Below are 22,800 nucleotides of genomic sequence, written 5' to 3'. Positions count from 1 at the left end.
TGAATACAGGTAGCAGTACTCCTTACCTTACTGAGTTTTCTATCAGGCTGGCTCCAAAGAAAACTAGTTCTATGGGAGGGTAACTATTCCACACCACTCATAAATGGTATTTATTTATTTATTTGGTACTACTTTATATGTAGTATGAGAGTATATTGGTTTTCACACAGTAATATAGGCAATATAAGTATTGTTTCACACACCAAACGCATCAACATACCTGACCTTTTTTGGCGACATTACCTGATCATCATTTCTGACTGTTTCTTCCTCTAATGCTACGTAAACTTTGTCCTCCACATTGTCATTGATTCGAGAATCACTCTGGCCTTGAATTTCGTGCCGTGGCACAGCATGTATTTACTGGCCAGGTCACTGGTAACAAGTGAATTGCCGAGACAATGGTGTGGGGGGGGGAGGTCATGCGGGGTAAGGCATTGACCCTGCCTGGTATCTTGTAGAGGAAGGTGTCCCGTGTACAGGGTATACATACCAAAAATCATGTGAAAAAATTTGAAAATTATGCAAATTAGGGACCTTGCAATTGCTGCACATTTATACATGTCAACGGGAGTCACAGTGACAACACGTGTGGACGTATATATACGTCAATGGGAGTTGGTGGGTTAAAAACCAAAGAACCAACTGAAATACGCAGATGCTGATAAGCGATGTGCACTGTCCTCTACAGACCCTCGCACTGATATTTTATTAAAGGACAAATTATACCATGTTTCCCATTGATAATGCAGCAATAATGTCTATTTTCTATTAATTACCAAAGAAATAATGCTTTAATTCCAATTTGTAATAAAAGGAACAATGCTTTAATTTCAATTTTTTGTCGAGGGAATAATGTATAAATTCTTTATTTCTTAACCCGCCGCATGCCAGCTATTTTTAGCCCTATGGGTCGCCTCCGTGCTGGCCATTTTTCGACCTTTTTTTTTATTAGCTAAAATGATAGATATTGATGTGAAAACAATGAATTTCACCATTAACCCCTTAACCGCTGGGTTGTTGGGAGTGTGCCGTGCATGTCCCGAGGAGATATTCGTGCTCCAACTGACTATTTAAAAATATTTGCCAAAAACCAGTTATTAGTCCTAGAATATTATAATTATATAAGAATATGGCACATACCTTCAGCTTTCTCCTGGGGTGTTTATTGAGCCTTGGTTGTCTACCTTAGGGCTTGTGGAGACTTCTGAAGTTGGGTAACGAAGTCTCCAATTTACACTTCCCAATACCCCATAAAATGGTTACCACTGCCTGATATTATAACTACAAACACAATTCTATGAATTTCAAGTAGTTTGGAATCCATATTTTAAAAAAAAACTCTTTGAAAGCAATGTAAAATTATGAGCGCATATGAGCTTTCCTCTTGTGCTGGTTCCCCAATGGTATTCTGAGGTGGAGCTGTCATTTACCATTTATAAACACACCCACACTTTATATTCCTAGTACTTTATTACACTTATGTATATATACAATATTTATCTATAAGTTTCTTTCAGTACTAGTAGTTTATTTTCACTCCAGGCATTCACTTTCTCGTTCTGTAAACTAGCGTAGAGAGCGAAGCTGTCACTTTTACTTTCATTATTTCCCGTATTTATATATGCTAGAGCGAAACTTTCACTTTCATTTTCATTACTCCTAGTATTTATACTCATATTCTTATATAACTACTTATTTACATTTCTATTTACATTCTCTATTTTATTTACATTATTTACATTTTTTTTATTTACATTATGCTATGCACTGTCACTTGCAGTATCTTATAAAACTATTTTCCACTGTTCAGTTATATTTACATTCATTTGCTTTCACTTGCTGTCTACACATTATTTACACATTATTTACATTTCCACTTGCACTGTTTTAGAGTCACCAGAAAGATCGTAGTCACTGTCCATCATTATCATTGATAAATTAGCCAGTTCACGTTCCACAGCAGAGTCAGTTAGCTCTTTCCCCTTTCCCACACGAGGTTTAGTAAGGGTAGAGGTCACAGGGCCCTTTGCATGGGGCTAAAAAGCAGCAGAATTGGACAGGCGTGAACCCAACGTGGTTTCACCTTGAAAGACGACAGTAAACTGAATGCTGTGGCCTAGGGACAGTGAAGGGTTGCCAATGTCAGTGTGGTGACAGCTGCTAATATATACCCTATGAAATGATTGGAAGGAAATCTAGACAATATATAATAAATTAGGTAGTTCCAGGTGAATGTAAATATCACTTAGGCTTCTCCCTTCCCTTCTTATATATATTTTTATTATGAGAACAGGTCATACGGCATATTTCAAGGGGAAATAAACAGGGGAAATTAGCGAATGAGTGCACATGAGGTGTTCCAAGGTGATAATTAGCCCATTCCAGATGTATGGCAGTATCAATTACCTTTTCTCTTTCTTTTATATGGTATATTATTTTGTATAAGAATAGGGCAAAGGGCACATTTCAATGGATAAAATGAGTGGAAAAATCCATCCAGGATTTGTGTAGCGCAGCACAGCTGGTTAGGTGGAAGGAGAGGGTAATTGAGGGGAGGTAAGGAGGGGCGTCAAGGACAGGAGAACAATGGCTAAATTGTCAACAGTGGATGGGAGTACAGGTGACATTAGCAGAACTGATAGCTGGACATTGGTAGTGCTGATAGATGATACAAGCCACCACTTGAAAGCCCGGGCGAATTCAAAATAACACAGAATCACAAAAGTGACACCCCGCGGTATGATACCTTGCTCCCGGGCATCACGAAAGTGACGCCCCACGGTTAAGGGGTTAAAATACTCACCAAAGCTCGGAAATGGGTTTCATTGAGTCCTGCATACTCGTATACAGGTATACCCGCTCTCTCACTGTCACCACATAAGGGAGAGAAAGCCATTTTCTATGTAAAGTATACTCAAGTATTTATGCTGGAAAGGTATGGCAATGTTTAGTACACTTTTCTGATTACTTATTACTTCAACATCTATCAAAATTTGTGTGCCTTTCTCACTGTGAATGCATTTTCTTACACTTACTTGAAGATAGATACAACCTGACTTCATTTTGTACAGTCCTGGCACTTACAAGAAGGTATTTACAACTTGACTTCACTATATAGTCCTTCTACTTACAAGAAAATATTTACAACTTACACTTACTTGAAAATATGTAGAAAATGCCTTCATTATGTACAGCACTGGGTGAGGCACACAGGCAGAGTGAGGCAGAGCGAGCGTGAGGAGGGAAGCAAGTGAGTGTATGGCCTTGACAGCCTTGGGGATGGCAGAGGAACAGTTACCATACATGCCTGCCAATTTTTACCCACGAATCTTGAATAATGCGATCACAGTGAATTTTTTTATCTTAAACCATTTTAAAATGGGACTGGCACTGGCCGTGGAATTATGTCAGACCGTTTTCAAATGGCACTGGCATGCGGCGGGTTAGGTAAAATTAATTTCTTAGATATAAAATGCATTATAAATTAAGCATTCCAGTATCTTTTTCTCCTTTAACTTCGCACAACTGAAGAGGAATGGGGTAGGGGTAATGGTGATTATCACAGCACTGCCAGGGGTAACGATACCAAAAAGTCTGAGAACCACTGCTCTGTGCTAATTAAAAAGTCCCCTTTTTAAAACTCGCCTAGTCAAGCGATAATGTAATTGCCTGCATTTGTGTGTGAGGTGTCTGTCTGTTACCAAAATATCTCAAAATCAAGTAGGCAAATAGTATCTACTCTTGGTGGGCAGTATCCCAGGATATGTGGCTTGAATGGATTATTATATTGGTTAAAGTTGCATTGATATGTCTCCAGTTGCCGGAGGATTACTGATCTAGTTTCTTGGATATGGTGGGTGATACGCATTCTTGGGTGAATTGCTTTCCTGTTGACAGGAGAAATCTGCCGAACCTTAGACCAAGTCTTGCAGTTTGGTCATTATCCTAGCACCTGCCATTTACATTTCTTTGTATCCAATGCTTGAACAGAACATCAAGCCCTCTCAATGGAGTGAAGAAAGAATACATGATGACAAAGAAATAGTTCTCTCTAAAGAGAGTCACAATCAGATCTGCGCTGTTCAAGACATTTGGACTCACTGATAGATGAAGTGGGATGTGTGAGAAGTGGTGCACTTATCAGTGAACGCACAGTGACATTATGAAGCATGTTTAAAGTGGGCTATGTGCCTGTAAAGTGAAGAGAATTTTGAACCCTCGAATGATTACTGACCGACCAGATTTGGATTTCATATCCTAGAGATCTCTGTATATTATTCTAATTGGTTCTTTTCTGTTTGTATTTTTGGAACACATGCACTCTATGTCTTGGTTGGTGAATGGGTTGGTGGTGACTATAGTTATGACGATGACGGTGATGGCAGTGTCGATAATAATGATGATGATGATGATGATGATGAAGTGACATTATCAAGTGAGAATGAAACATTTTATCAAGTGAGGTAGTCATCTAATGACATGGCTGGCCAGTGTGTGCTTAACTGGAATAATTACATAGAGAATAATAAATAATATAAGCAAGATAATGTTGTGAATAGCAGAAAATCAATCGTTATTATTGTTCTTGTCCGTTACCCGTAAACCATGTCTTTTTCCGCACGTTTTGGATACACTTCTCTCGATTTATAGCCAATTTTTACATCTTCTCTTATCAAACAGGTCTAAGAATTTACATAAAGACACTGTCAGAAGTTATTTTGCTATAGCACAGAATTATACATCATCAGAATCATCTCTTTCATCCCACATGTAAGGTGCAGCTAAAAAATAAGACAAGGTGGGACACAGAAACTGAAGAAACAATGGATGACTATCAAACAGCATGTTCATTGAAATAGGACATACGTCATTCAAGCCTTCTTTATTCGGGCTCAACCTGAAAAGCAAAACCATCAGCACGTCATCTCTTATATTCCTATTTTTTAAAAGGTGTATCTTATATGCACCTCGAGATTGCATAAGCAAATGACTGCTTAGAGTTTAAGTCAGGCTGAAAAATTTGTATGTACTAAAAACAGTAATAATGTGTGTATAATTCCCCAAATCTAAATTAATCGAGGTACTGTGAAATCAAGACCGACATACAAAAATATCGTCATATAATCATCATCGTCATCATCATCCAGACGTCGTTATTCCCATCCAATGATGTGTTAAGGTAGAGGCCAAAAAGTATGGAAAAACCAAGAAAGAGAGAGAACTTCTAATAGCATATCCATTACAATGGATCAGACATTCATTCGCTCACCATTCAGTGCCCAGAATCCCAGTTCTGCATAGAGAAATTCAATTATCTCTCTCAGGTAGGAAGACTGACCATATCAAAAGACACTGATGTTGTTGGGCACAAAACTAGCACGTTTGTTTAACGCTTCCGCTGGCCGCTCAGAAAGGCAAGGTTATATGTACGTGAAGTCTGGCGATGCTGCACAGGTCCAAAGTTTGCGTCAGTCGGTTATGCTCGACAACTCATAGGCTCATGGGAAAGAGGTGAGTCGAGTAAAATTTCTGAAAAAATAATAAATATCTTGAGAACCACGCATCCTAGAGCAAAACCGAGGGGCACCAACCTACTAAACTAATCCATCAAATTTCAGCTTCGTCAGCTTATTGCCAAAGGATATCAACCATTTTCTCTTATTTCAAATCCTAACCTAAAGGGAGCAAACAAGTCATTTGGTCTAACATGGGCTGGCGTGTGGAGCTAGGTGCTGGGATGTTAGATATAAGAATTAATAACTGAGGCAAAAACTAAGAAACTCACTGACACTGGCTTTCCTATATCTGGCTACAGAGAGGGATCGATAAAAAAACAAAACAAGGAAATCTCATGAAATAATGACTCACTCTCAAGAATATACTGATGAAATGTACAGTGACCATCAAATTTGGAAGAGAGATGTAAACATCTTGAAAGTTGGTGTTAAAGGCACTAAACTCGCAACCATGCCTTGCATATATTCATCTGCTGAAAATGCATGCAGCAGATAATTTACTTCAACATTGTTGGAAGTTTCTAGCCATGGTATAGACTCGGAGAGTGTATGAGAAAAAGGGGATATAGGGGGGCGAGGGAGAGGCAGATAATGAGGTGAAGTGATAAGATGTAAAAGTATGTCAAGGAAAGCACAAATTTAACATCTCTCTGTTATAGCATATTTGAGATGCCCAACCATAGATTTGGAATGACATATGGCTTAATAAAATGGTCTGGTATTTAAAACAATGAAATAAAATGACCTCCAAGTGCTGATTGGGTTAATACTAAATCAAACCTTTCATTTCAGATACAACATATTTGAAGAACCTAACCGCGGCTTTGGATTGGCGACTAATGGCAAGTTCAATGGCATGATGGGATATATGCAGAGAGAGGAGGCGGATTTCTGCACCATATCGGGTCCCACTGATGATCGGCTAAAGGTTGTCAATTTCGTAAGGACTTACCCGACTGACTTGGTGACTCTGGTGTCACTCAAGCCCACTTTGCTTCCCCGACACGTGGCACTTATTCGGCCATTTGGACGTAAGAATGCTGGACAGGGCCATGTTGTTGGTTAACTTTGAAAATTTCATCAGGGCTCGTCCCTAGGGACTAATTCTACACATTACACCAACATACAGTAATCTCTTATGTGTCGTTTATGCAAGTTTTATCGCTATTAAATATAATACAAAGTAGAGTCAGAGCCTTTTCGTCTCATTAACTCTCCTCCTCTTACTGGCTCCCATCAACGTATCTTTATCTCTTTTCTGTCGCAACATCAATGGTCACTGCTCCTCTGAACTACCTTTATGCATCCCTCCACCACACTGACGGGCGCGTAGCACCAATCTAGCAAAAAACTCATCCCTCTTCTGTCCAACTCTCTAATGCAAGAGTTAACCGTTACTCCCAGTCCTTCATATATGCAACAGGTCAACTCTGCAACTGTCTCCCTCTACCTGTATTTCTTACTTCCTATGATCTCCAGTCTTTCAAACGCAGTGTGTCCAGGCATCAGGCATCTCGAAATGAACGGATCTGGAACTTGGCACTTGTTGCATTATTTTTGTTTTTTTCTTGGAAGGAACGGTTTACGGGCTCCTGGCCTTTGGTTCCATCTTCATTGCATATAAAAAAAAATACACACATACCTCTTGAGTGGGGGGTGAGAAGTGTGTGTGGAAATATGTCAGAGTCACCGTGATTGTGAGTGACAAAGTCTGTATTCTGTAATAGTGTCACTGAGGGAACCTGTACATAAGCAGATATATGAGGAAACATTAAATGAATTATCACAGCACCTCCTTAAATGTTCAAGTGCAAGATAGGGCATAATACTGCAATGTCTTTAATATCAAACCTCCTGTGGGAATTAAGCAACGTCAGGAGAATTGGTCATCACATCCACTGTCATCCTAACCTTAAGATATCTCACCCTAATTATACTCGTACACGTATAGTTTGTAAAGCATATTTCATACCATCCTTAAATTTGAAGAGTTTTGGATGATGATAAAGAGGAGGAGGATGAAAGAAAAGTAGGCAGAAAATGTGCATTGCTGAGTAGATACTGGCTTTCCAAATCCTTCATCCTTACGTTGCAAAACGTTCATCCTGTGTACACAGAGAAGGTGTGGGCCTGTTTGTTGGTGGGCGTGATGGTGTGGGTAGTAACAATGTGGGTACTGCAGCGGGCATGGGTGTGGGCAACTGGTGGTCATGCTGTCCAATTCAACACTGTGCTTCTCTACGGCTGGGGTGCCCTTCTGGAGAAGGCACCTAAAGACCCTTCAGTCAACATGTCAGGACAGGTACAGTCATAGGACCAAAGTTTGCCAAACGTTTCACATTTTCTTACTTTCCTCTACTGACTAATATTCATTAGATGTAAGGCACTGTATTCATTTCTCTTTGTTTCACGTTAAGAATGAAAGTGACAGACATGCCCTAAAACTGAAGAACTACACAGACAGTATAACACTAAAGTTCCTTTAACTATAGACTCAGGGATAATTTCTTTCAAAGCTTTCCATCACTTGTATCTCAGTTTATGACAAAGACAGTCTTAGGTTATCTTCAACTTCTACCAATGATTTCATTTTCTTTTTGTAATTCTGTTGAAGTGAAAAATACCTACTAAACAGAATGAAATCTCCTGCAGGTAGAAAGGATTATTTTAAAAATATCATAGACGTTCTCAGAGTAAGAATTAAGTTTCCTTTCACACTGTTTCTACCCTTTTGCAGCATTTGAATCAGTCACTGACAAACGTTTGTCATATACTTCACTTCTTCAATTTCTTTCTTTCCTGTACTAATACTTATCTGCTGCTGGTAACATTGGGTCATGGTCGGATCGTCGGAGGCTAAACGGCATCCCTTCTGGAACTGTTTAGTAGCAGGATGAGTAGACACCCAAGGACGAAAACAAGAACTGTCAAAGGATGGATGAGCTTCGTAAGCCACCAATGACCGAGTAGGGTAGGTGAAGCTCATTTTCCTTGGTTAGTAGTCCGTCTTAGAGAAGGAAAAGTGACTTCAAGCCTGGATACCCATAGTGCCCAGGGATTCTATGACCCTCTGACTTCGGAAGTTGAGGGGAAGGGTTTACCACCTCCTCCCTTCCCGGCACAGTAAAAAGTAACAGTGCCATGAAAACTGAAAAAAAGGGAATGGATCAGAGTCAGCTATCTTCAGCTGACCTTGTCCCAGTCTTGCCAGTGGGTCCATCCTCGAGTGCCGGCGGGGCAATAACCTAGGATTAATCATTCTGGTACCTATACTGATGGCTGCCAGGCAAAACTTTTGGGACCTCAGGAGCCAGATGAAGGTGCAGGCATCCATCAGCCCCTTTCGTGCTATCAAATCATCGCTGCGATGAAGCACACACATTAGCCAGATGTTCCAGTCTCAGGAATGTTACACTGGGTGGACACTTGGACTGTTTTAAGCCTCTTATAGGATGACTTTTGTTACAAAACCTCGGCATTTGGATATCAGCTTAACTGATCGGTCTGAGCTGAGATGGCCTGGCCATGGCGAGACTAGTATTAATGGTTACATATAATACTGGTCTGGCTGTGACAATAGACCCCATCATTTGGGCTTTGCTGAGGCTGTTTCTGCACACTTTACCTACTTTGTTGACAGGGTTACTCCAGCTGATGAGCATGTAATGCTCGTGAGGCTGGTTCACACATTGTGCTTCATCTCTGTCTTTGCACTGTATGGTCTACCTAAGATGAATGCTCTTGATGAGCTGCATTGATAAGGAAGGCTTCGAAAGAAGGTTAAGTCCCCATGGCTCTGAACTCTGGAATACCAGTAGGTCTTACTTTCTGAATTCTGCAAAATCACTTAGGCTGAGAATAACTGGATCTTAGATCCAGCGACTGGACCTTCACCTACTAGTCTTGGTAGTCCAATGTAGGACAAATGGTCTCATCATCTTTTTCTGGAAAGGGTAACGAGACCAACTTGACCATAGTGATTACTGTAATTATGATGCTCTGAGTGCCGGCCAAGGTTCTTGCTTAGGTGCCCTTGATGCCAGCCCTGGGCCAGATGCTAAAGCTTCAGAGGTCTGAGCAGTCCAGATTTACACCCAAGAAGTTTACAGCTGAACAGATCTATAACTTTGAGTTTTCACACAAATAAATTGTGAGTTTGGATAAGGATTTTTTTTGCAGCCTCTATATATCTCAATAAACCATATGACTTTGTAAATCAGAAAGCACTTTGGGTACTCCCTCAACTCCATCCGGCTGTTAGCTTGACTGTATTCAAAACTGAGAATGTTCTAAGTGTGGAGGTGGAACATCCTATTTCCTCCCAGTAAAGTGTGGAGTGTGCATGGATTGGGTTCTTGGTTGGACTGTAGGTCAGAGTCAGTGTAAGGTATTAATTGGCAAATTTAGGGTTACTGACCTTAGCTTTACTGATGCTGCATTTATCCTGGTGAAGTCAATGGAGATCAATGGAGAATATCATTGAGTGCTCTCGAAGCATTTAACGACAATATGAAGCCACGAGGACTACAGATATCCATCGCCAAGATCAAGATCTAATCATTCAGTGGCTTGCTCAATGAAGCAGGATGTGGTGAGGAGAGAGATGCCTTGGAAAAATTCACTTATGATGGAGGTGTGGTTGGTAACAGCATAGAAAAGCTGATGAGATCTTCCATCGCATTCGTCTGGCCTTGGTCAAGATGAAGGTCTACGTAGTCTGTGGCATTCTGGATGATGTAGCATGTGTTTAGGACATTAAGATTCGGAAAAGTTCACTTATGATAGAGGTGTAGTCGGTAACAACTAAGATAACTATTGAGATCTCCAGTTGCACTGATCTGGCTTATGGTGTTATGAATTCAATCATTTCGAGAATTTGGTGTTTTTTATATTAATAGGGTGGATCTATGTCACTGCTGAGATGGACACTAAACATACCCTGGAGAGGCAAATTTATTCCTTTGGTAGTAAATGCCTTCACAAGATCATGGGGTATCACTGGTACGATCGGGTTCATACTGAGTGACTGTCCATAAGAGAAAATACAGGGCGATATTGAAAACAGTAGAACTGAAGTGCAGGAAGCCAAGGGGAAGGTCGAGAAGACAATGGCTCCTTCGATCGTTCCTGTCAGGAGACTTATTGGGGGTAAAGGGTCACTGCCTGGAGGTTTGCATTACATTTGGGTCCTCCCATGGATGGAGTCAAAGAAAGAGTGAGGCTATGAACCTCACGTTATTCGCCCGAAATGAGGGTTTGTAAGGATGTGAGAGAGGTCTGGCATATTACTTCCCTCATGGGCGACTTGATGATAAACGCATGAAGGAAAAATTAACGGATATACTATAAATGTGAAGGTGAGACAGTGGAAAAGTTTTTTTTTTTTTTTTTATCCTGCGTGAACAAGAATGTATAATATGCTTCTAAATTAACTAAGATCTGTAGTACCTTCAGCTCAGGTGATGGCCAAGTGCAGTATGACTGAAGGGTTAATTTGCCTAGAAGCCAAGGAAAGTTATGCGTCCTTCATGAAGATGACTTACCGAATTTCATGCAACAAGGACTTAGTATACAAATTGTGGGTGTGGCCTAGATAGTTCACGTTGAATCAAACCGTATATACTAACTGTTTGATTCTCCTCACCTATTACCCCTCCTATAATGTTCTCATAAACTGAATACACTTATCTCACGGTAGCAGAAATGACAAAAAACAAAACTTTGTAGTACTATAATGACTGAGTAGTTAACTCTGAGCTGATCTCTGAGCAGACCTTCACATTATTATAAGCTTAGGAGGAACTTTTTTAAACTGAAGGGATCATAAAACAGTATTCACTGATATAGTGTGCAAGAGGAGTCTCCTGTTAGGAATAAAATTGTCAGAAAGTACCTAAAATTAACTTTAAAAAAAAAAAAAGGCGTCATCAGATTCATGGAAATAATACACAGTAGCAAACTTAATTTGAATGAAGTCAAACTCCATAAGTCTGATCACTCACGGGCTTTTTTTTTTTCCCCTCGTCCATTAACACTGTCAAGCCTTGATGAATTTCAAATATTATTGTACTACATTAGCTGTAGTAGAAAGCAAGAGTAATTCCGACCATGAAAGTGTTAATGGCGATACTTTTAACACTCTTCGCTCACATATTTCACCCTTGATGAACAAAATCCTATAGGGTAGTCTACAGTACAGCAGGAACAAGAGAAGACCCAGACACATTAGTGTTCACCCTGTCCCTGAGTTGCCCACAGAGAGGAAGTGGTGACCAGGGATTCCCACGAAACGAAGATCCGTTATTAGTGGTCCGTATCTTTCCACACCTCATGAGAAACTGCTTGTTGGAGCTCACTCACTCACATACATACACACATGCACACATACATACATACATTTATACAGTCTCTCTCTCTCTCTCTCTCTCTCTCTCTCTCTCTTTCTGGCGCTCTCGCTTGTGTGTGTGTGTGTGTGTGTAGAGAGAGAGAGAGAGAGAGCAAATCTTTGAACCATAAATATATAATCCCCCATTCTGATGACGAAGAAAGTACATTAATAGCGTTTGCAGAACTAAAAATCTCGAATTCGATGTTTGGGCTGGTCAGACTGTTAGACAAAGTTTGCGCTCCCACCGTTATTCCTGTTCAGTCGTCAGTAAAATTTGGGAAATGAATGTAAATTCGTTGGTGTATGCCACATTATAGAAAATCAATGGAACAGCAAAAATTGACTACCATATTGACCAGAGCAGAAAAAACAGACGAAAGTCAATAATTTTTGTTTTTTCTTCATCTTCTTTCCTTTAGCACAGGATTTCACCACCAGAGGGCAGGACATAAACAAATCATTGCTGTGTGCAGCTCATATTCCTGGTTTTTCCTCTGGTCCTTGCCTTCCAACACCCTTGTCATTGCAGGGAGCAACATATAGGTCTAGTGCTTACTTCACCGTTGGTTGTGTTTTTCTGGTGTTTGGACTTCGCCTGTAGTTTGGTGGGAAAATTCATTACGGCAGACGGGGCCCCCATGGTCCGATTTTCTCGTTTCTGCGCATGTGCAGTACGACCTGTGTGACGGCATGGACGCGTCACTCCACTTCCCCTGTTACCATTGGTCTGTTCTGTCATGCTGGTGAAGCTGATGCCCCATTCACCCTGCTACCTGCCTAGGTGTGCAGCATGGAGTACTTGGGCCCTGCCACCCTCGAGGACCTTGAAGCTGACCTGACACTGAGTGACGAGGATGAGATGACTCAGAGTGACTGGCCACAGCTACCACAAAGTAGTAGCAATGTCTCGCTAGCTGGGGAAGTAGCTACGGAACCAGCACTATCTGTGCCTGCCGCATCTTGCCTCGTCGGCCAGGCATCTGCCTCTGCCAAGCACCCCATGCGTAAGACCTCGAACAACAACAGTGAGCCTTCATCCCCTGCTGCCAAATCATCAAAGCAACAGAAGACTTCTCGTCCTCTGCAGAGGGCAGCCACCCTTGGATCCAACACTCCTCACCTCCTGCAGCTTGTTCAATCCCTCCAAGTTTTGCTATTGCTTCCTGCCTCTACGCCTCTGGTGTTCGCGTCCAGGGCTGACTACATCAAGATTTCATTCAAAGACAGCCCAACTGTGGACATCAGACTTCGATGGTTGCCTGACGTCAACCATGCTTTTCACCTTGACCACACCCAAGCAGAGGTCTGCAATCACTTCCAGTTTTGTCTACATCTCCAGACGTCACAGGGACATCGAAGATTGCATAGTTAAAGGAGAGTTCCTATTCCTTTCTTTGGAAATTCAAGACTCACCTGAGAGGCCCTGCAAGTTTCCTACTTACCTCCTTACACGTTATCTTGTCTGCACTGATCCCAACTTGGCCAAGGAGCTGCCAGGTGTCTACTCAGCCGGATGTTTCCACCAGAATGGCACTCCTATCAACCAGCTGGTAGTCACCATAAGCCTTCCTCACACGCCACCACCAACTGTCACCTTCAGTTTCCTTCCCTGCTTCCCATCTTCTGAGTTTCGCAAGATGAAGGACAAGCAACCTTGGTGCTTTTGATGCTGGGGCATTGGTCACATCTCCCGGTATTGCTCTGTGCCAGAACGGTGTGAATGGTGCTCTGGCCAACACGACTCTTGGACGTATCTTCATCGACCCCCTCCACCTGCTTCTGATACAGCCTCAATGCAACCCAACCCGCCACCTCCAGATACCTTGCACTGGTAATGCCCCCACTGTCATCAAGAATGGGTTACCGTTTCGCATGGCTACACTAGACACCAGGCTAACCCTGCCCCCATTGCCAAGGGTGGGGCTCCACTAGCGTCACCACCACCACCACTCCGCGCTGCCGATCCCCCTGCCTCCACTGTCGGTTTGGACTCAGGTGCAGTCATTGAACTTCGCGATGCAGTTGCGACTCTCAGGACTCAGATTAGCACACTTATGGCACGTTTCGATGCAATAGAAGCCCGCTTTTGTTAGCAAGCAAGCCACACTTGAGGCAACATTAAATTCACTGGCTGAATCACATGAAGTCATCATTACGACTGTCACCACCCTTACAGAGAAGCTGGACTCCATTGTCACTCCCAATGGACGACTGAATGCTCCCCCCAGCGAGTCTTCCCCTCGTGGCACGCCATGTAGCACTTCTCATGCCACCACTACTTCCTCATCTGGTTCCTGTAAATGTCATGGCAAAGTTCAGTAACATGGCACAACTGCATGTCATCTCTTGGAATGCCTGTGTTGTTACTAACCAGTCTAAACTTACTGCACTCAAAGGATATGTATACAGTCGCCGCCCAGATATCATTTTCATTCAGGAATCCTTTGTTGGTCGTGCGCTACTCGGGGTAGAGGCACCCAATCTCAGCGGTTATGTTTCTTACGTCAATCTAGTTAGGAATGGATTGGTCACGTAAGTCCACTTCTCCATCCAGCACCGTTTCCTCCAAAGCTCTGTAGACAACAAGACAACCTTCCAGTTTCTTGAGGTCACCATTGGAAGCATCACAATTCGATTGAGCAATGTGTACTCTGCGCCAGGCAGGTTGAATGCAGCTGCTCACCCAGCTCCCACCAACCCTGGCATGATATACATGGGGGACTATAATAGCTGGCACCCTGCTTTGGGGGACCCTTCTGCCTCCGTTAACCGTAACGGGACTACAGTAAACTTCTTGAGTACATTTGTTGTAATCAGCTCACCCACTGGGACACTGGTGGGGCCACACACTCTCGAGGAGGCACACTAAATCACGTCCTTACATCCGGCCTCGTGGTTTCCCGGGTCAGGTGTTTATCTATCCCCAAGCTCATGTCTGATCAAATTGCTCTCAACCTTCATTATTCCCTCCCTGCTACACCTTCTCCTGTACACAGATGCACTTGCATTCCAGTCTCACCCAGGTACTGCCCTACATACATCTCCTATATGACCAACCTTCTTCCCACATTCGACCTTCATTGTCCCCAAAAGTTGTATTCATCACATGTCAGCTCCACGCATGACTTCTACACCCATTATGTCAGCAGGCCACACATTATGCACCATCATGATGCACACACCGGACACTGGATAATCACATCGCTCAGGCAGAGAGGAAGATGGTTTTGCCTTTCAAAGACGACCTTCCCCCGAGAGTCTCCATCAGTATCGATTGTTGAGGGATGATCTAGTTGCTCTCCAGAACTGAGTTTATACCGATTTGAGGCATTAACTTACCGATAGCATCAACAATCAAACAACTGTTGGTTCCATGTGGCACCTTATCAACAAGGTTGTTAAGAAGAAGCCCTCTAATGTCCTCCACTACAGTCCAGCACAGTACACACAGGATCTTGTAGATGCCTGGTCTGCACAGTCACGGGCTTTTGCTCTTCCTGCACACATACAGGACATGCTCTCCACCCAGAAAAGCTTTCGTGCACTCTGTCTCACCACTGCTTTACTGAGGACAGACAAAGAGAATGGTGTGGCTATAAATGACGATGAATTGCGACGGGCTCTCACCAGGGGTAGGGTAACGGCTCCAGGTGATGATGGCATCACTTTTTCTGTCCTCCATGTCCTCCTGGAAGTTCCTGGTAATCCCCCTCTCCAGCTGTTCAACCTTTGGATCCATCTGCGATACATGCCACAAGTCTGGACCTACAGTACAATTGTGCCTATTCCTAAAACTGGCATTCATAAATTCCGACCTGTTTCCCTTACTTCCTGCTTCAGTAAAGTACTAGAACACATCCTCCTCACAAGACTCTAGTTTAGGCTGCAGGACGAGCTATTGCCCCGACTGTATTGATTTTTATCACAGCGAGGGACACATCAATGCCCCATGGAGCTATACACCCTCCTATCCCCCACCAGTGTAGTGGCCTTCATTGATTTAAAGAGAGCATTTGATGTCGCCAACAGAGTCATCATCCTCGACCAGCCAGTGGATTTTGGAGTTATGGGAAACCTGCTGCAATGGATACGTGGTTACCTGACTGATAGGTCCTCTCGTGTTCTTTTTAAGGGCACATACAGCATTGCTAAAGATTTCGAGCTTGGTACTCCACAAGGTGGTGTCCTTAGTCCTTTTTTGTTCAATATCCTTATACATCGTCTACTCACCCTCCTTCCTGACATCCCTGGAACCATGATTACTTGCTATGCTGATAACATCTGCATTCACTCAAATTCCTCAGCAGATCTGCAACGTTTCCTTCACTTGTTTCAGGAGTCGACTTCCAAATGCGAATTCATTATCTCTCCAGAAAACAGTAGAATCTTCACTTCCCGTCCAGCAACAACACTGCCTGTATTCTCTGTCGGGGATTGTGTTATTCCTCTGTGCACGCAGTACCTTTGTCTGGGGGTGCCTGTACGGATTTCTCCTTCCATTCCTGTAAGACAATGCGTGCATCCGATTGTTCAGGATCTGCTGACCCGACTACAGTGGCGCCTAAAATCTCTCAAATGGCTCACTAATTATACTGCCAGGATGTCTATTCCTGTAATATGAACCATATACATAGTGTTCATTCGTGCAGTTGTTGATTATCTCTCCCCTGCTCTTTGTCAACTTTGCAAAATAGCCTTATAACCTCTTGAGAAGTTCCAAAACGCAGTAATGAGACTCATCCTGGGCTGCCCTGGCTCAACCAGAATTGTCAACATGCAACTTGAACTCAACCTTCCACTACTTGTTGAGATAATATACTCCGTGGTTACATACTTCAGTGTTAAATGCCTGCATTATCCTCACCTTTCTCCCCACTGCTTTCACATCATTCGGACTTCCCTTGATCCCACTGCACCGAGGCCTCTGCTTAGCAGTGGTGGCTGCACACTAGTTAATACTGTTTGTTCAAAAGTCCGACGGCTAAACATCAATGTGCCAGTGCTTGCTGAGAAGGTGGACTATGGCATTCCACCTTGGCAGACCCCTGTGCCTGGTATCTCATACACTCCGGCCTCCAAGACTGACCTGCCTCAGCTTCAGAAACAGCTAACTTTGGAGACCATCACCAGGCTGTCATCTTCCCTCCCTTCTGCCCACCATATCTACACTGATGGCTCCCTGCAGGAGGATGTCAGTGCTGGCTGTGCTGTATTTTCCCCAAGTCTGGACCCACTTCAAAGGGGATGGTTGGGCTGTCAACTGCCAACCTCGTCGAGCTCTGCGTATTGCGAACTACATGGACTCCTGGATGCAGTTACTTTATTAATATGAACGAATAACAGCGGCTTGATCATCTGTGACTCACAGCTGGCCCTTCATGCCCTCTCCCCTCCAAGGCCTGCATATCAACACGTCGTTATGTAGATACTCCGTCAATTGGCCACTGCCCATGATCGTTCACTGGTGGTGCACTTTCTGCAGATTCCCTCTCATATTGGTCTTACAGCCAACAACACTGCTGACCTCTTTACAAGGACTGCATGTGGACTGGATCTGCCCACTCTGGATGCTTCTAATGCCTCCCCCATTTGCTACAAGCAGATAATATGCAGAGCAGCCCGTTCCCTTATTCTCCACCATAAAAATGCTGAGAGGCCTCACAGTGCATCTATCGAACATCATGACCACTTTCTCTCTCGTCCCCATAGATATTGACGCAGTGGTCTTATGGTTTGTTGACATAACGTGGTGTGTGCCCGCCTCAGACTGGGCTACCGACCTGTGTGGCACGTGGCTGGGGTGGGCAGCGCACCTCATTCCTCCTGTAAGCTGTGTGATGCACCCAAGGCCAACAAGCCTGCAATGTCCATTTGTCTCTGATTTAATACCACACAGACTGACTTTAGTGGACACTTGTAAACATTTGATGGAAGATGGTAACCTAGATGTTATTCTCATGCGTCATCCATACTTTGGTGGGTGTTAATTTGTTATAGCTAGACAGTGTGTCCTGCATGGCACAAGTTCCCCTGTACTCACCTCACATATGGCTGCATGGCACTGTAATAGCTTTGTCGCATTCAGGCGTAATGAATTAATCAAATCAATCCTATCAACCTTTAGCACAATTACTTCCTTTTTATTCCATTCTTCCTGCTGTTATACGAGTTTGTCCAGTTTAGGAGAACTTTTAACTACTGAATATGTTAATGAGAGCTATATTAAACCCACGAATATCGGATTATCTCTAAGTGAAATTTACTTGTCTGGTGGTACGATCACAATTGCTAATGTCTTTATCCCTCTGACTCAGGGAAGTCGAAGTCAGAGCAGGCGTGCCGTCACGGTTAGTCTAGCAGTCTGATATGATTCACTAACTGCTTCATAACTGCATTTATGTGTTTTGTCCGTGACACTGAGTTGTAGTTTTGGTGAGGGTGTCTCTCATAATGAAGTGGCCTGTGTCCTCTTGCCTGTCATGTCTCGTTGCTTGGCTTCGCCCCACCTCGTGCCAGGGGGGTAAAGAAATTAGTGATCACGATAGCACACTCGTGGCGAAAATTCTTTTTGGATGTGGGGACCAAAAAAACTGCGTTGTTCAAACAATGTTGAACGAGCGTTTGAATCAACCACTGACGGCTATTGACTTCTTTTTTTTGCATAAGTATATTGTGAATCAGCCATGATGTTAGTTCAGCCCTAATGCTCACGAATTTTTCGCAGCGGGTGTATCTACAAAAATTTACAAGACGACATCATAATGAAGTAAGATTTTTTTTTTTTTTAACATCTTGTCTGCATGAAGCCATGGCTACCGCTTCCCCCCAGTCTGGGAATGAGTTAAAAAATTGGAGAGCTGATGGTGAAATAGTGACCAAAAGTTCAATTCTCAGGCTGGTCAAACTGTTTTCTGTGGTTTGTTTTTCCCTTGTCCTTGTTTACCCAGGAGAATAATTCGGGACCAGTATATAAATTCGACGTTTTTTTTTTTTTTTTTTTTTTGCCGTTTAATAAGATAAGCTAAGCCTTGTCAAGAAATAACTGTGTCTTAATGAGCCTCGTGAGGTCGACAGGCAGTAATCCTGGGTTTGTTTTTGTGACTCAGTTCTAAAATACAATGACACCTTTTTGCCAGACCTTCCCTGGAGCTTGCAAAGAAACCGTAATATCACTCAGTCACTGAGAGAGAATATCGGCGAACTCCAGCCAAGCCAGTGGTACCGGCACCACCTCTCCAACCGATGTTGCACTGGGAGATCACTGACTGGCTCTCCCTGGTGTGAGCACTGTGCTTTAAATTTAGCCTTAGTCAGCCCCCTTGAGTCTCTGCCCTCCCTCTCTCACACACACACACACACACACATATATATATATATATATATATATATATATATATATATATATATATATATATATATATATGGGGTTTTCGCCACGAAAGATCCACCATTGACATAGTCTCCTAACTCATACCTTCCATCAATCAATTGATCTACATGGAGAAATTCATGCAGTACCTCTTGATATTTCTAAAGCTTTCGACAGAGTATGTCTTCGTTCCCTACTGTCCAAACTCCCTTGCTATGGACTAACGTCTTTTGTTCCTTTGATATCTTCATATCTTAGTGAGAGGAAAATAAGAGTAAAAGTTGATGACGTAAATTCCAGTTTTCACTCAATTAATGCCGGCGTGCCACAGGGGTCAGTTCTGGTGCCATCCCTATTCCTGGTTCATATTAATGATCTCTTATCTGTCACCCACAATCCCATCCACTCATACGCAGATGACGCAACACTACATAGTTCATTCACATTCAGACACCCATTTACAAAGTTAAATATCTCTACCTTTCAACTCAGTACAGCCATCTCCATAAATCAAGACCTATCTACGATCGGTGAATGGGGACAAAACAACCTTGTCTCATTTAATGCTAGTAAAACTAAATACATACAATTTACTAATAGACAGATATTGCCATATTCGTACAATACCTTCTGTGCTACTAATATTCCTATCTCCAAAAGTATTGAAATTCTTGGCGTCTTACTTAACAATGCCCTCAGCTGGACCTCTCATGTTAGATCACTTGCTAAAATTGCCTAAAAATAAGTTGAAGTATTGTACAGAGTCCGTAAATTCTTCGCTGATAAGCAGTTAGCTATAATTTATAAGAGTCATGTCCTCTCTCAGCTTGAATATTGCTCATCCTTGAGGAATGGATGTGGATAGGTTGCATTAAAACAACTAGACCAAATTCAGAACAAAGCTGTTAGAATCATTAACAACCCTGTCATTACAAATAAACTACCTCCCCTGCAAGTAAGAAGGAATGTTGCCTGCCTTGCATTATTTTACAGATATTTTTTTGGCAAATCCACAGACGAAGTTGCGTCCATGGTGCCACCTCCCCATGCCTTCCCTCGTGCTACACGGGCATCTGGTAGCGCTCATGACTAGAATGTCACTCAGCCATATTGCAGAACTTCTGCCTATCAGAATTCTTTCATTCCCCGAACTGCATCTCTCTGGAACTCGCTTCCTCTGAGTTGTTTCCCTCCAAATTTCAACCCACAACTGTTCAAGTCTAACTGTAAGATGTTTTATGAACAGAGGACACCAGTAATCTGGTGTATGGATTATTTTTTTATTAATTTGTTTTTCCTTCCTCCGTTCTGTTATTTAATATATATATATATATATATATATATATATATATATATATATATATATATATATATATATATATATATATATATATATTCTTTCAGAGATGCCTGGACACACTCCGCTTGATAGACTGAAGGTCAAAGGCAGTATGAGACTCATACAGAGGGAGGCAGTTTCAGAGTTGACATGTTGCATACGTGAAACAAGGAAGTAACGATTAACATATGCATTAGATAGTTGGACAGAAAAGGGATGAGTTTTTTTTTTTTTTTTTTTTTTTTTTGTGTGTCTGACTCTGGGCATAGGCTTCACAGCCTGCTATCAAGGCCCAGCAGTCCTCCTACATACCATACACCTCTATATGTCATGGCCATGACTGATGCTACGGGCCCGCCGTAGTGGTGGAGGAATGCAGGCAGACAGTTCAGAGTACCAGTGACCATTGAAGTAGCGATAGAAAAGGTTATATATATATATATATATATATATATATATATATATATATATATATATATATCCATCATCCAATCATACATTGCCCCATGAGGAGCGTAAGAGCCCTGGGCTAGGCATGTGGTCCCGACAGTTAAGATCAGAGTGACCAGCCTCACTCATCCCTGAGTGGTATTACACGAGCAATCAACCCCAACCACCCACTGGATATAAACCTTCACCGGCTCAATGCGATTGGAGCCCAATAATTACCCACTAAAACCACCAGGCGCCAAAATTTGGTTATATGGTTAGCACCGAGCGTAGAAAATGCTTTCCTGGTGTACAGGAAACCATTTGGCTTGTCACTCAGTGTAGAGTCACCCACTGACTGAAGGAAGAAGAAGGAATGAAGGAAAGAAAGACAGTAGAGGAAATGTAAAGTCACCCGTATATAGACAGAGAGACAGACAGATAGATGGATAGATAGATAAATACAGATACAGATAGATACACACACACACACACACACACACACACACACACACACACACAAAACTAAGTAAAAAATTCAGGGATGTTTTGCAATTTGCTAAGTAACCGGAGAGTTAGTTGTGTTGGAGGTGGGGGGAATGTGGCGCAGTAAGTGTGGCTGTGGCGGTGGCGGGGAGACTGCACTCTCATTATTCTCCCTCCCTTCTCCCCCATCCATTTACTGTTTTAATGACAGTTATACAAAGCATTTTTTTTTTCATTAAATTAGTCGTGCTCTTTGGAGGTTCTGGTACCTTCTTTACCCCTGCACAGTTGCTGACTCTATACACGGGTTTTATCCGCCCCTGCGTAGAGTACAACTCTCATGCGAGGGGAGGTTCCCCATATACAGCTCTCCTCAATAGGTTTTTTTATTTATTTATTTTTTTATGCTAGGAAGAAGGAACCAAAGGCCATGAGCCCGCAGTAACAGTTCCCTCCAAGAGAAAAACAAAATACAATAGAGCCAAATTCAAGATCCGATCATTTTGAGATGCCTGGACACACTGCGTTTGAAAGACTGGAGATCATAGGCCGCAGGATATACAGACAGAGGGAGACAGTTCCAGAGCTGACCTGTTGCATAAATGAAAGACTGAGAGTAACGGTTAACTCTTGCATTAGAGAGTTGGACAGAAAAGGGATGAGAGTTTGCTGCCAGACGGGTGCTATGCGCCCGTCGTAGAGGTGGAGGAATGCAAGCAGACAGTTCAGAGGAGCAGTGACCATTAAAGTAGCGATAGAAAAGAGATAAAGATGCAACAGTGCGGCGAAGAGAGAGAGGTTGAAGGGAGTCAGTAAGAGGAGGAGAGTTAATGAGACGAAAAGCCTTTCACTCCACCCTATTGAGAAGAGCTGTGTCACGGCGTTTTTAAAATATCACGGGTTTTTTTAAAATAAATGCTTATATTATTTTAATTGATAATAATATTCAATAATATTGACGAGCAGGGACAATAATTGTCTTGCTACATCAAGCAATGATTATTTACGCTGGCTTACTTCGCCGAATTTCTCAGAACGAGAATTTATAAACTTCCTCAACAGTACACAGCGGAGACTAATTACTCAATTGCTGTTTTTTAGTACTGTTAGCCTCTGGAGAAAGTTACTTCACCCCTGACAATAAATAACTAATTCTAATAATAATATCAGGCTCTTGCTGGTGCTTAACTCCTAGGAGGCACAACGGATTTTAAGTTTAATACAACAAGACTGGCCTAAGTACCAGTTATGAATAGCAAAACGTTTATGC

The 22,800-nt window shown here is 42.4% G+C and overlaps 1 protein-coding gene across 1 annotated transcript in view; it reads left to right on the top strand.

Annotated features, from left to right (window-relative positions):
* The window catches only part of LOC145397126 (ionotropic receptor 21a-like), a 78,016-nt gene that overhangs the window by 38,534 nt on the left and 16,682 nt on the right, over positions 1-22,800 (top strand). The window contains exons 8-9 of the mRNA XM_080270325.1: positions 6,312-6,550; positions 7,637-7,821. Of these exons, the coding sequence (XP_080126451.1) occupies positions 6,312-6,550; positions 7,637-7,821 (424 nt within the window). The remainder of the gene's footprint in view (positions 1-6,311; positions 6,551-7,636; positions 7,822-22,800) is intronic.

This window comes from Coenobita brevimanus, chromosome 40 (genome assembly GCF_032717465.1).
Source record: "Coenobita brevimanus isolate Jiangsu-jjx chromosome 40, ASM3271746v2, whole genome shotgun sequence".
NCBI lineage: Eukaryota > Metazoa > Arthropoda > Malacostraca > Decapoda > Coenobitidae > Coenobita > Coenobita brevimanus.
Note: the sequence above shows the minus strand (reverse complement) of the source record. Positions and strands in the feature narration are given on the sequence as shown.